Source organism: Gekko japonicus, unplaced genomic scaffold, assembly GCF_001447785.1.
Source record: "Gekko japonicus isolate JY-2015 unplaced genomic scaffold, Gekko_japonicus_V1.1 scaffold650, whole genome shotgun sequence".
In the NCBI taxonomy this organism is placed as follows: domain Eukaryota; kingdom Metazoa; phylum Chordata; class Lepidosauria; order Squamata; family Gekkonidae; genus Gekko; species Gekko japonicus.
Window position 1 is genome coordinate 440655 of NW_015164684.1, and position 15520 is coordinate 456174.

The 15520-nt window shown below is 45.7% G+C and overlaps 1 protein-coding gene across 1 annotated transcript in view; it reads left to right on the forward strand.

Annotated features, from left to right (window-relative positions):
- The window catches only part of LOC107108813 (complement component C6-like), a 44730-nt gene that overhangs the window by 21335 nt on the left and 7875 nt on the right, over positions 1–15520 (forward strand). The window contains exons 8-14 of the mRNA XM_015409333.1: positions 1732–1854; positions 4538–4704; positions 6609–6834; positions 10239–10410; positions 11510–11621; positions 12913–13045; positions 13239–13430. Of these exons, the coding sequence (XP_015264819.1) occupies positions 1732–1854; positions 4538–4704; positions 6609–6834; positions 10239–10410; positions 11510–11621; positions 12913–13045; positions 13239–13430 (1125 nt within the window). The remainder of the gene's footprint in view (positions 1–1731; positions 1855–4537; positions 4705–6608; positions 6835–10238; positions 10411–11509; positions 11622–12912; positions 13046–13238; positions 13431–15520) is intronic.

Sequence of the window (15520 nt, forward strand, 5' to 3'; positions counted from 1 at the left end):
CCCCTCGTAATCCCCTCGTCACCCCCTCTTCATCCAGTAGTGATAGTTTAGAGGACGGGTTTGATAGTTTATGGCTGGATAGCACATGCCCCAAAAAGCACGGGGCCCCTCATAGGGCTCGGCAGTGGAGCTGCAAGGCCGGCGCCGGCGACCGGGACCGTTGGGGGCGGGGTGTGTGGCCTTATGACACACTTCCGGTGATGTTAGGGGGGGTGGCCTTATGACACACTTCCGGTGATGTCAGGGGGTGTGGCATATGCTAATGAGTTATGCTAATGAGTCCCCCTAGCTCTTTTTCTACAAAATGACCCCTGGCTATTAGCCACAGTATAGATAGGGACTCTGGGGCAAGTGATGTTCTGTATTCTTGGTGCTGGGGGCGGGTCAACAGTGGGAGGGCCTCTAGTGTCCTGGCCCCACTGCTGGACCTCCTGATGGCACCTGGTATTTTTGGCCACTGTGTGACAGAGTGTTGGACTGGATGGGTCATTGGCCTGATCCAACATTGGCATCTCTTATGTTCTTATAATTTCCATTAGCTGGCTTATGCATTGGGATCACTGGAACCGCATATCACAGGAATTGCTACGGTATCACTGGAACGTCATATCATAGCAATTGCTGCAATAACTTTGTCTTTGCATTTGACTTGGAGGAAGAGAGATTAATTACCTCGAATGTACTACTGGAAACTTTGGAGTCACATTTGCTAAGACCTTGGCTGTGATCATACGCACAATTAGACCCGACATAGGTGCGAATGCCGGGTGGATTTAAAGGGCACGATCAGACAACAACATCTGGGAAGCGCCCCGCAGCCATCGGCAACCCGTTCTGCTCCGCCACAAAAGCAGAGTAAAAAGACACCAGGGAAAATCCTGTAGTAGACGGGTTGTGACGGGCCATGGACGGACTTTCCCATGTCTGACCATTCCAGCGTGCTCTCATAGTGTCAGGATGGTCCAATCAGGCCACCTCGACTCCGTGCCATTGTTTTTTTATCCCCTTCACAGTATGTGCATCATCACAAACTCTATAGGGAGCCCTTGATGTGGAGGTGTGATTAATCAATCCCTCATTTAAGCACATGGGGGAAAAATGGCACCAAAAACCCCCTGACTCACCTGCAGTTGTGTCTGATCATGCACTGATGGACTACTCTCGCAGCTTCAAAGGGAGGTGTGATCATGCAACTGCGGGTCAAATTCCTCTGGAGGAAATAGCCTCGCGCCCCCCCCCCCATTTTTTCTGGACCGTGTGACCGCAACCTTTGATATATTTTATTTCTTTGACTAGTTAGTAGTATGTGTCTTCAAATAACATATAATATATAATTTGTATTCAAGTGTTGTTATGATTTAACATTTCTGCATAAAGTGTGTTAGTTATGTAGAATCATATCAGGATTATACACAGTGAGGGTTTTTGTACATTTTCAACCGTGTATCTCACTTTTGGTGGAAGTGTCATACTGACATGAGTGACATCAGTGTAATGCCAAAAGGGTAAGTCTCTGCCCTCTGTGATCTCCCACTTGTTTCCAGCCACAGACTGGCAACTTTAGGTCTGAATGAGCATAGAGCAGCCTCATGTGTATATGTTCATGTGACATTTTGTAAAAAAAAAATGGACTATCTGGTCAGGATCAGTTTCTATACCTCTTGGCGCATTGGAAGATCATGCATTAGCTGATAAATTTTGTTTGTTTTTATGCTGTTTTATAACGTCTAGGATTAACAGAAAAACAAATGGCAGAGTGCGTGTGGACAGAAACAAATAAGTATACGTTCTTCTTTCGTTCAAAAAAAGTGAGGTATCACTGCTCTACAAGTCGGATGACAGAGCGCTACGAAGGTAGCTTTTGCATTCCAGGGTTTCTCAGATTCTGCTTTAACTGTTTCCAAATCCTGCTGCGCTTAGCATTGTTATAGGGAGAGAAATTCCTTTGTCCAAAATTCCGTAGTTTTTTTTAGGATTGCTCTGCTCCCACCACCACCCCAGTTTTAAAGGATGGATTTCTCTTTCATTTCTCTTTGGTGAGAAATCAGTGTACCCTCCTGTAATTTAAACCTTCCCAGTTGTTTTATGTTCCATGCCATGGGGAGGGGGTGCTCTAGCAGGAGGGCAGGAAGGCTTGAGAAGTCATGGCCTGCTTCTGAGCATCTACAGAGTACAATTCTGAACTTTTGCAGAGCCTCCCTCCCTTCCCCTCCTCTCTTTGGATTTCTCTTTTATCAAAATGGAATTAAGAACTGATTCCAGAATCCTAAAAAGAAGAAAAGAAATGACTGGTTGGATTTCAAAGAGAAACTGGGTGAAGAGGATTTATCTTAACAATGCTAGCTGGACTCATCCCTCACTTCCACATAGCAAGGCAAAAGTGGCAGGGAAGCTCTAGAAGTCGAATGAGATGGCAGTGGAATGAGATGGCAGAAAGCTAAAATAGGAGAACAGGCTGTACCATTTTAGACTATAGGTGAGAATGCTGTTTTTGAATGTTCTTCCACATTATAAAAAAACTTATCCACAATGACAAACTAGCACAACATAAAGATCTCAGTGCTTTAACCAGTTTTCTATTTGCAAGGATTTTTTTATACAAGGAAACATTAAAAATTGCACCCTCTACCTGCAACCTTAAATGGTTGAACCCACTGTACCAATTTCACATTCTCCTACTTAATTGCATTGCATTCTTATTTGATTTTAATTTTTTTGCCCTTAAATCATAGCTGAATTATGGTGACTCCATAGGGTTTTCAAGACACAGGCTGGGCTATCCAGGCACTGCAGGCACAGATAAAGTGCAAATCACTTCATTGTTGACACAGTGATAGTATAGATGAGCAGATTCTATTGAAAGGTTTGTCTCCATCATCCAATACATTCTCTAGGCTTTTTCAGATATTTGATTTTGGTGCTGCAAACATGTATAATGGGAATGCACACAAATGGAGACCCTCCCAATACTCACAGGCCCCGGTCACACGGGAGGCTTTGCCCCAGAAGAGGGACGGATCGGGGGGCACATCAAATGGGCGCGATCACACCACAACATCTGGGAAGCAGCACGCACCCATCCCCGATCCGTCCCTTCAGGTCGATAACGTGCAGCAAAAAATAACCTATAAAAGAGCAGTATCTACCTGAAACGCCGCAGCAAGTGCGGCCATGGGATTGCTGGTGCGTTTATCTTCAGGAGCATTCAAGGCTTTCAACCGAACGGCGCATGCGCACACATGCTCAGCCAGCTGCCTTGCTCTGCGTCCTGTGGCTCCCCCCCCCCAGCATCTGATTGTGCCGGGGAGCAACTGCGCGGTGGCTCAGGGGATCTCTCTGATCCCACCGCCACGCGTCTATTTTGCTGCGGCTCAGAAAAGCCGCGCTTTGGCCGTGCTCCCCCCCCATGTGACCGGGGCCACAGTCACTCTTCTCTTTTGTGTGAATGGGGCAATGTGCATTTCCCCCCCAGGTCTGTTACATGCAGATGGAATACTGGATTCCTGAAGGTACATCTTTGTGCATACTGACACACATGACACACTACACCGGTTGCCCTATTTATACAAGATAGCTATACACTCATTCTTGCTAATCTGGAAGCACTGAGAAGGAGTGAGGTGACCTCTCTGTCATCTTTTTATCCTTCAGTTTGGTGTAGTGGTTAGTTTGGTGTAGTGGTTAGGAGTGCGGACTCTAATCTGGGAGAACCGGGTTTGATTCCCCACTCCACCACATGCAGCTGCTTGGGTCAGTCACAAGTTCTCAGAACTATTCTCTCAAGGGCAGTTCTCGAGAAAATTCTCTCAGGCCCACCTACCTCACAGGGTGTCTGTTGTGGGGAGAGAGTTTGTAAGCTGCTTGGAGACTCCAAGTGAAGGGCAGGGTATAAATCCAGTCTCCTCCTCCTCCTCCTTCCCAGCAAGCTTCTCTTCATCACCATACTATTTTCACAACGATTCTGTGAGATAGGTCAGTCTAAGAGAGGCAGTGACTGGCCCAAAGTCATCCTCTGAGTTTCATGGCAGAGTATGGGATAAGATTGCCCACTCCCAGGTGAGGCCTGGAGATCTCCCAGAATTACAACAGATCTCCAGACAGCAGAGATCAGTTCCCCTGGAGAAAATGGCTGCTTTGGAGACTGGACTGTATGGCATTATACCCTGATGAGGTCTCTCCCCTCCTCTCCCCAAACCCTACCCTCTCCAGGTTCTACCCCACCCCCCAAATCTCTAGGAATTCCCCAACCTGGTGATGGTACCCCTATAAGGAAGTGGTGCATCAGTGAACAATGAGCATTACAAGAGCAGCCAGTGGTGCAGAATTGTTGAGTTCCTGATCAGTAACCCTGTATAGGAGGTTGCTGGAACACCCTTGTAAGAACAGGGTTTAAGTATAGTCATTTATTTTTAAAAAATTAAGCAAGAAGGGAGCGCAGTAGAAATGACATGCAGTGTATGGGGCGTGCAGATTGCTCTGGAAGGCACATTTGTGCAGATGTATTTGTGGAATGACTTTCATTCCTTTTGCCTCTAAGGTTCCATTTTGAAGTCATCTGAACGGTCTATTTCCCTGGTAAGAGGTGGGCGGGCTCAGTATGCTGCAGCTTTAGCCTGGCAGAAGAAAGGTGCTTTCCCAGGGCAAACTGTCTTTTCTGAGTGGTTGAGCTCAGCCAAGGAAAATCCTGTGGTGGTTAAGTTTGAGGTAAGATACACGAAGCAAAATGTTTGGAGGGAAGAGGGGGGAAAGCGACTTAGGGTGGAATGTGTAGCTGTGTGGTGATTTTCTCTGAGGGTTTCCCCGTCACAACATCCCCCCACCCCTCAACTGCTTTTTCTCCCATAAAGGAAAATTTACGAGTACCTATAAATTTCTAGTTTCTAGAGTGGTTGTTGCTGCTGTTTTTAAAGGCAGAGATGTAAGATCGAAGGCAATGATTTTGGGTGAGGAAAAAGGTTTTGAGGGAAAGTGTAAAATTGCCCCTCTTCCTTCCCCTATGCCAGTCTGCCACACTCAATCACCACTTTTATTCACAGAACTTCAAATAACATGCAGCTCTGCCCTTACTGTGATGGTTGTGCTGTTTCCTCTTCATTTACATATATGCTAATTTTATTTAAAACTGCTGATTACTTGTGGGAGCCATGATTAGTTTAATCTGTGGTATGGCTGATGGATTGTTTTGTTTTGGACAGGCAGACCAGCTAATGGCACATCTATCTTCTTCAGCAACATGATCTTATAATTCATCTACTTTTTAATGGGGACAACAGTAAATATCAGTAATTTGGGTTTGCCTTGGTTGCAGCTGAAAAGCTGAACCATTCATTCCTTACATTTATGTCCTTCCTTCAAGGAGCTCAGGGGTGGTCCAACCCTGTTATGTCCCTTCCCAACAGCCATTGAGTTAGGCTCGCTGAGGGGAAATGATTTGGCTCAAAGTCACCCAGTGGACTCCATGGCCCATGTAGGGACTTGAACCCAGGTGTCCCCAGTCAAAGTCCAACCACTACACCACACTAACTCAGGCAATTTGTTAAGTTTGTTGCTCGACTTAGGGAGGCTTACCATGGGGAAAATGTTTTGAGAATCCTGGTGTGATTTCTTCCTAGGTGGCCTCCATTTTGGATTTGGTAAAGGACATTCCATGTGCTGTAACGAAACGCAGACATCTCACAAGGTCCTGTGGTGGTTAAGTTTGAGGTAAGATACACGAAGCAAAATGTTTGGAGGGAAGAGGGGGGAAAGCGACTTAGGGTGGAATGTGTAACTGTGTGGTGATTTTCTCCAAGGGTTTCCCCATAACAACATCCCCCCACCCCCCCAGCCGCTTTTTCTCCCATATAGGAAAATTTACGAGTACCTATAAATTTCTAGTTTCTAGAGTGGTTGTTGCTGCTGTTTTTAAAGGCAGAGATGTAAGATCGAAGGCAATGATTTTGGGTGAGGAAAAAGGTTTTGAGGGAAAGTGTAAAATTGCCCCTCTTCCTTCCCCTATGCCAGTCTGCCACACTCAATCACCACTTTTATTCACAGAACTTCAAATAACATGCAGCTCTGCCCTTACTGTGATGGTTGTGCTGTTTCCTCTTCATTTACATATATGCTAATTTTATTTAAAACTGCTGATTACTTGTGGGAGCCATGATTAGTTTAATCTGTGGTATGGCTGATGGATTGTTTTGTTTTGGACAGGCAGACCAGCTAATGGCACATCTATCTTCTTCAGCAACATGATCTTATAATTCATCTACTTTTTAATGGGGACAACAGTAAATATCAGTAATTTGGGTTTGCCTTGGTTGCAGCTGAAAAGCTGAACCATTCATTCCTTACATTTATGTCCTTCCTTCAAGGAGCTCAGGGGTGGTCCAACCCTGTTATGTCCCTTCCCAACAGCCATTGAGTTAGGCTCGCTGAGGGGAAATGATTTGGCTCAAAGTCACCCAGTGGACTCCATGGCCCATGTAGGGACTCGAACCCAGGTGTCCCCAAAGTCCAACCACTACACCACACTAACTCAGGCAATTTGTTAAGTTTGTTGCTCGACTTAGGGAGGCTTACCATGGGGAAAATGTTTTGAGAATCCTGGTGTGATTTCTTCCTAGGTGGCCTCCATTTTGGATTTGGTAAAGGACATTCCATGTGCTGTAACGAAACGCAGACATCTCACAAGGGCTCTTTCAGAATATAGGGAGAGATATGACCCATGCCGATGTTCTCCTTGTCCCAACAATGGGCGACCTGTTTTGTCTGGAACTGAATGCCTCTGCGTGTGTCAGGCTGGAACATATGGCGCTAACTGTGAGATACGAGCACCAGATTACACATCAGGTATTTACAGAAAAATTCCAAGTATGTATTATGCACCAGTCAGGGGAGAAGTCTGGATGTGTAGAAAATATTGTCTTTTTATTTCTCAGGAACAAACCAAACATGAGCTAAAACACTTTTAGGACCAAAATAACTTCAACCCTGAATTCTGCTAACTGCCATCTCAATTTCCCAGAATGCCACATGGTTCAGTCTTTTTTTTTTTTTGGTAAATATTTTTTATTTTATAACAAACAGACAAAGACAAACAAACAAAAACAAACAGTAGTACATATAAACATTCAATGGGAGAATCTCCGACTCTTTAAACTATTAAGTTCTCCATACACCTCTCAATAAAAGTATATTTTACATCTTATAATGTTAAATACACCTTTTGCACAGTTTAATATAGATGTTCTCATTGTCTTCTATTTCAGTTGTGCTCACATTTCATTTGCCACATGGTTCAGTCTTAAACAGGGGAGTAGCATGGGAACAATCCATCATAAAACTTACATCAACTATTACTCCTTGTCACACATGCAGCATCTTATCTAGCCACATCGGACAGTCCAAAATGTGTACCCCTCTTATGGATATCCCTGCTGTACTATTATTTATTTATTTATTTATTTATTTCGGCTTCTATACCGCCCTGACCCCTAAGGGTCTCTGGGCTGTTTACATAGGGTGTTCTAAGAACGCTTTCTTCCCTAACTAGGGCCACATGAAGTAGGGGGGGGCTGCCTACCGACACCCAGGTGGTGTGGCTGTTGTCTTTTTCCAGCTCGGCTCCGTTTCTCTCCAGGCGGTCCTTGGTCGGGCGTTCATCCTGGTGCTCAGGGTGGCTCCCTTCCTTCTTGGTGGGACTGCTTAGGCGCACGGTCCGTGTTCGTTCGGCCGCAACTGTGTCCATTTGGCTCTGTTGCGCCCGCGCTCCACGTCGTCGTGCGACTTCCGGTCCCGCCTCCACCGTTGTTCTTCACACAATACTATGCTGGCCACCAGGGATCGCTCCAACGACCTCGCCGCCACTGCCGCTGCCGCTGCATCGCTATTACTCCACCACCAGTGCTCTGCCGCAGCCGATGTACTTGCCGCAGCCGATGCCACCACCACACACCTCGCCGGAGGAGGGTGCCCCCTACCCATCTGTGGGTAGGTACCCATTTGTCTACTCGCTTATGTATATTAACTGATTTCGAGCGGCTGGGTGGGCGGGAGCTGGGACTAGGGCCGGAAGCTCACCCCGGCCACGGTGGTTCTCAAACAGTCATAGTGGCTATTCAGAGTTGTTGTTAAGGCAGGCGATTTAGCACCTGCGCCACCCCTCCCTTTCAGACATCTATTGAGGTATAAGGGTAGTGTCTAAGAGAGCCAGGAAATTCCCCAGTTCAAAGCTCACCATGGCCACATTTCATCAGGCCATGATCTCTCATCTCTCACAAGTTCTCTCAGAGCTGTTCTCTCAAGAGCAGTTCTCTCAGAGATCTCTCAGCCCCACCTACCTCACAGGGTGTCTGTTGTGGGGAGGGGAAGTTCTTAAGGAGATTGTAACCTGCTCTGAGACTCCTTCAGGTAGTGAAGGGCAGGGTATAAATCCAATCTCCTTCTCCACTTCCTCCCCCGCCCCACGGGGCATTCTAAATAAGAGAGGAGCAGTGGTGGTTTGCCATTGCCTCCCTCTACGTAGCAACCCCAGTCTTCTTTGGTAGTCTCCCATTCATGTATTGACTGTGGCCAACCCTGCTTAGTTCCCAAGCTCTGATGTGTCTGGGTTAAACTGGGTTATTCGGGCTGCTGCTGTTGATCACCTGTGTACGATGCACTTTTAAGGTGAATAAGAGAGCAGTCCTAAGAAGGTCCACTCAGAATCCTACTCAGGTCTGTCCAGTGGGGCTTACCCCCAGAAAAGTGTCCTTACTTCAGATTGCACTGTAAGCACTTGTGTTAAGTCTGATCGACTTGTAATGTCTACATTTGACCAGGATCTTTGAATACACCTCCATCAATAAAGAAAATAAGTACTTTAAAAAAAAAAAAGCAAAAGCTTCTTAGATAGGATTGCCATGCAGAGATTGGGAAATTCCTGGTGGTTTGGGGGAGGAATCTTGTGAAGGTGGAGTTTGGGGAGGGAAGGGAGCTCAGCAGACATGTGATGCCAGACAGCCCAGCCTCCAAACCCAGGGGAACTGATCTCTGTAGTCTGGAGATCAATTGCAATCCTGGGAGATCTCTAGGTCCCACCTGAAGGTTGGCAACCCAGCTTTTAGAAGATGCGTTTGTGGCAAGTGGATAATATCACTGGTTCACTATGGTCTTAGCTGGACCAAGGCTTGGCCTGTCTTCTACAACTTAGGATGGAGAAAAACCTCACACTTTGCTAAGCAGAGTCGCAGGATACGAGCCATTCTTTTGCTGCTTGGCTGCACTGCTTCCTGGCTGACATTAGAATGCACTAAGGGCAAGTCTGTTACTTGGGTGGTTCAACACAAGAAAAACTTCCCTTTTGTATGAAACATTGAATGTGGGAACACCCTCCCCCGCTCCCCCAGAATTCAATATTTCTTTCCTTTTCCGCTCGTCCCTCCTCATAAGACTACCGCATTTGGTGATCTTTGGTTTAGAAAAAAAGGCAATTAAAGGGCAACATGGTTGAGGAGTTATAAAATTATTAATCATAAGTAGAGGAGTAGAAAGGTCCCCCCCCTTTCCTTTCTTAGAATAATAGAACCTGGGGTGAAACTGATGGGCAGCAGATTCAGAATGGACAAACGGGAGCGGAACGGACAAAAGAGAGATACACACAGTTAACGTGGAACTTACTGCCACAGGATCTATTGACAGTCAGTATACAAAGAACCCTTAGAGCCAGTGTTCCCTCTAAGCTGAGTTAGTGTGAGTTAGCTCACAGTTTTTTTAGCCTCCGACTCACACATTTTTGTCTTAGCTCAGGAAGGACGGCTCCAGAGCAAACTAATTTATGCAGGAGCCAAATCGCTCGCTCACAACTTTTATACCAGTAGCTCACAAAGTAGAATTTTTGCTCATAAGACTCCACAGCTTAGAGGGAGCATTGCTTAGAGCCCTTCTGATAAGAAGAAGAGAAGAGACTGGATTTATACTCCGCCCTTCACTTGGAGTCTCAGAGTGGCTTATAAACTCCTTTCCTTTCCCCTCCCCACAACAGACACCCTGCAAGGTAGGTGGGGCTGAGAGAGCTTTTTCAAGAACTGCTCTTTCAAGGACAGCTCTGACAGAACTGTGGCTTGCCTAAGGTCATCCAGCAGGTGCAAGTGGAGAAGTGGGGAATCAAACCTGGTTCTCCCAGATTAGAGTCCGCGCATTTAACTACTCCACCAAACTGGCTAATGCCAATGGTCTTTAAATGTGTCCATAAATGAGTCTTTTTTGGATTCTAGTTGCAGTAGATGGTTACTGGAACTGCTGGTCTGCCTGGAGTCCCTGTGACGCCTCTTTCAAGAAGCGAAGGACCCGACTGTGTAACAACCCTTCACCTCTGAATGGAGGGAAGCCTTGTGAAGGTGAAGCAGAAGAGGAAGAAGACTGCTACGTCTCATTATTTGCAGATAGGTAAGTATGACACCCTTATTTATAGAGCGTCACTGGTGCAGCTTTTTACAGAACACCCTACCACAAGTGACAGCCTTGAGTCGCTGGTTTTAGTTTTGATGTGGGGAATACACAAAAGGAGGAAAAAGTGTGAATTAGCATAAATTAGCAAAACGCCTGGAAAGAAGGTTCTGTATTTTTCTGCAAAGGTCCCGCCCTGCCCACATCAGCCCCATTTCCCAACCATGATCTTCTTGCAGTCATCATTTCCCAAACATTTTCTTCCTTCTGAGCCACCAGAGGTCTTAAAGAAAAATCAGGATTTGCTCTAACGATCCACCTCCATATCTATTTCAAATACTGATTTAGCGCTAAAGCCCCTGTGTAAATAAAAGGTCAAAAGGAGGGGTGGCTAGTCAATCACATCCTCGAGAGGTAATGCAGAATCCTGGTGGAGTGTGTGTAGATTGGAGAAATCTGGGGGGGGGGGGGGGGTAGAGAAAGTATACAGAAAACTCTCTGTCGTGAGCATGCCTTCCTCTGCATTCATGGTGGTGGTGAAAGCAACACAAAATCCTTGTCATGTGGGAGCAGCTCAAATTATATTGGCTCTTCCACTTTGGAGTCCCTTAACTTGGAAGAAATGGGCTGTTGAAGCCACCTTTCTAAGTGCTTGAGGATTGTGAAAATGGCTGTGCTACTGCTGATTTGGGCAGTTTGCTGGTCCCCGGTCCCCAGCAGCTGCTGACGTCACCACTCTAGACAGCCAGTTTGGTGTAGTGGCTAGGAGGGCAGATTCTAATCTGGGAGAACCGGGTTTGATTCCCCACTCCTCCACAGGCAGCTGCTGGTGTGACCTTGGGTCAGTCACAAGTTCTTTCAGAGCTGTTCTCTCAAGGGCAGTTCTTTAGAGAGCTCTCTCAGCCCCACCTACTTCACAGGGTGTCTGTTGTGGGGAGGGGAAAGGAAAGGAGATGGGAAGCTGCTCTGAGACGCCTTCGGGTAGTGAAGGGCGGAATATAAATCCAATCTCTTCTTCTTCTCTGGGTTCTGGCTCTGTGTGGCTCTTGTCTGAGGGTGTTTTTATTCATGTTTCTAACTGGAAGATCACCCATTTCAGGGGGGCTCCGTGTGTAAATGATGATGAAGGCCGAAGAGAAGTAGACATGTTTGAGTCTGAATCTGAGTCTGGGTGCCTGACTCCAGTACCGCCAGAAAATGGATTTATCCGGGTGAGAAGCACTTGTCAAAATACAGAAGGGTCTGAGACTGGCCACGGGTGGGAGATTGGGGCGGGGGTCAGGGTTGCCAGATCCAGGTTGGGAAACTCCTGGAGAGTTGGGGATGGAGCCTGTGGGGGGGACCTCAGTGGGGTACAATGAAGCTGTAACTCCTGGGGATCCCCAGGCCCCACCTGGAGACTGGCATGCCTACCAGCCAAAGATCACTCAGGTCTTTAAAAAAAATTATTTAAATCTAATCTAATTGTTCTTGAAATGATTTAAATAAACAAGGATAACAAATATGGAGGTAACACTAACATATGTCAAAGAGATTAAAAGTAAATAGGCAACCATGTCATTTCTTATTCTTATCTTGTTTTTAATATTGCAGCTTCTAAGATCCTTACCAGAGCCTGTGCAGAAAAGATAAGATAGTCTCACTGAATTCCAAATTTGAGAAATTCATAGGTCATAGGGTGCAACTACCTTCTATGGCTGCCATTACATGAGCCAACATATGACTTTAATAAACTTTCTGATTCCTACCTTCTAAAGGTATGATATGGGGCTCCTCTGATACTTCCTCAGATTTATAGCAAACCCTGTGCTGTCCTCCCTGGAATTATTTCTGGGCGCTGAATAAATTTATTCATAACTCAGTGTAACCGTAGTTTCTAATAGTGGTCAGAAGATCTGGTTCTTGCTGGACTGTGAGTTGTCTCTCCCAAGCCAAAACTCTGAATGTCTGGAACAGTAAGGAAAAACGCATGCTTGAAATTTTGGACAGGAAGCTAAAGCAGATTCTCCTGTGAGTTTATGCTAAGCATTTTAAGCAGTATATCCAGTTAAACGTAAAGTCCACAATCCCTTGATGGGGGTGTGTGTTTAATAATGGATTACCTCAGATATCAAACTTGGTTGCCAATCCTTCCTGAAGCCAAACCAGTTGCCAACTTACATCTGCACTGGTAATGAGGGCCCATACCTGTTTTCAGCAAATGAAAGTTTCAGGGTTTTTTACTCAGACCTAGCTATGGCTCATCATACCGAGGGAAGGCAGCCTGGTATAGCTTGATCTCATCAGATCACAAAAGCTAATCAGGGTTGGTACTTGGATGAGAGACCACCAAGGAAGAGTCTGCAGAGGAAGGCAGTGGCAAACCATCTCTGCTTCTCACTTGTCTTGGAAGCCCCTTGCTTCAGTCTTCAAAAACTGGTTGCAAGTTGATGGCAGTTACATACTTTGCTATGGCTCATATTACAGAATATTCACTTAATGCATTATTCAATGCAATTTCAGAATGAGAGACCTTACTACTCAGTTGGAGAAGAGGCTGAAGTTGTCTGCCTGGATGGACATCATCTCAAAGGCTACCAATTCCTTAGGTGCCTTCCGGATAAAACATGGAATCAACATGCTATAGAATGTGAACGTAAGAACTAAAACATTAGCTTTAATGTGAAGAATAGAATGAAGTCCTTTAAATATAATCTGTAGACCAGTTCCCATATAACTTGTTCATGATACAGGGTGTTTCCCCCACTTTGTTACTTTTCAGGCAAGCCATTAGCTGAAGTGTAACTTACTTAACTTCAATATTTTGACTTGATCTTTCTTCACTCCAGCATCAGCTTGCTCCAGGCCATTGGCCTCTGACGGCATCTTGATCTCCCCATTTAAATTTCAATACGAGATCGGGGAAACCATCCAGATAAATTGCCCAAATGGTTTCATTCTCGTTGGCAAAAAGAAATACACCTGTGGGAATGACCTATCCTGGACTCCTGCTGTTCTGGAATCTCTGTCTTGCAAGAAACGTATGTACCTGCCTGTTCTAATCACTGAACTCATTACGTGCCTTGTCATCTGTGCTATTTCATTTGTTTTGTACCTGGTGTGGAGGAATACCCTCCATCCAAGAATTCACCCCAATATTTCAATTACTGTGATTGCTCCATGTCCACGAACAGGAGCACAGATGCAGACTAGCAGAGGGTGGAGAAAAGGGGGTTGAAGAAGGGAGCCATCAAGCTCCCAGCACAGAGAACTCAAGGTCTTAGTTATGCTAATGGAACTGGCGGAAGCAGGAAATAGCTTACTACACCCTGCTACTGGGTCACACCTAGAGCCATAAAGCTGGGGAAACTAAAGCAATAGAAGGAAAAGTCTTCTTTGGGGACAGGAAAATCACCACAGTGGGGAAGAGTGGGAAGACGGGTGATTTAAGTTTAGAACACAAGAAGAAGAAGAGGAAGAAGAAGAAGAAGAAGAAGAAGAAGAAGAGGAAGAGGAAGAAGAGGAGGAGGAGGAGGAGGAGGAAGAGATTGGATTTATACCCTGCCCTTCACTACCCAAAGGTGTCTCAGAGCGGCTTACAAACTTCTTTCCCTTCCCCTCCCCACAACAGACACCCTGTGAGGTGTGTGGGGCTGAGACAGCTCTTGACAGAAACTGCTCTTTTTCAAGAACAGCTCTTATCAGAACTATGGCCTGCCCAAGGTCATCCAGCCAGGTGGAAGTGGAGGAGTGGGGAATCAAACCCGGTTCTCCCAGATCAGAGTCCGCACATCTTGCCATTGATTTGGAAGCACAGGCCATGATAGACTAAGCTCATACCTAGGGGCTCTATGCAGCAAGGGTGGGACAGGAAAATCACCACAGTGGGGAAAAGTGGGAAGACGGGTGATTTACGTTTAGAACACAAGAAGAGGAAGAGGAAGAGATTGGATTGATAGAAGGTACTGACAGCTAGAGTAAAGGCAGCTCAGCATGTTGTGCTTCCCTTTTCTGTAGAGACAGTGTATGTGCAATCCCTCCCTTTGTCCATGCTAGAAGCTTCTCTATGACTTCCCCTTCTCTTTCTATGCCTTTGTTCTCTCACCTTATGGCCTTGCAAAAGGCTTCTGCAGATCTCTCCTGTGCTAGCAAGCCAGAATCCTACCCACAATATCACACTTCCATACATATACCGCCAGAGTAGCTGGCCACCTGTAACAGGGAACAGTATTATTTAGATTAGACGTATGTTTCTTCTGTTACTACTAAATGCACATGAATGTGAATAAGCTTGAACAAAAGAAGTCCTTTTTTCAGTTGCAGTATACTGGCTTGAAGAGTGTTTCAGAGGGCAGCCCTGTTAAAGGTAACGACAGCTAGAGTAAAGGCGGCTCAGCATGTTGTGCTTCCCTTCTCTTCCTATACCTTTGTTCTCTCTCCTTATGGCCTTGCAAAAGGCTTCTGCAGATCTCTCCTGTGCTAGCAAGCCAGAATCCTACCCACAATATCACGCTCCCATACATATATCGCCAGAGTAGCTGGCCACCTGTAACAGGGAACAGTATTATTTAGATTAGACTTATGTTTCTTCTATTACTACTAAATGCACATGAATGTGAATAAGCTTGAACAAAAGAAGTCCTTTTTTCAGTTGCAGTATACTGGCTTGAAGAGTGTTTCAGAGGGTAGCCCTGTTGGTCTCCAGTAGAACAGTTAGATTTGAGTCCAGAAGCACCATAGAGACCAACAAGATTTCCGGGATATGAGCTTTCAAGAGCAAAAGCTCCCATTTTGTATTATTGTATACAGGGCTTTTTTGGTAGAAAAACCCCAGCAGGAACTCATTAGCATAACAGGCCACACCCAACAGCAGACACTCCTTAGCATATTAGGCCACACCCATGATAGCAAGCTCATTAGCATACTAGGCCACACCCCCGTGTTACCAGAAGTGTGGTCATCCAGCCACACCCACCTTTTGCTTCTTATTCTCTTTACCTTGTTTGTTGATAAAACCTAGAGCTTTTTTTGTAGCAGGAACTCCTTTGCATGTTAGGCCACACACCCCTAATGTAGCCAATCCTAATGAGTTTCTGCTGTTGGGTGTGGCCTATTATGCTAATGAGTTCCT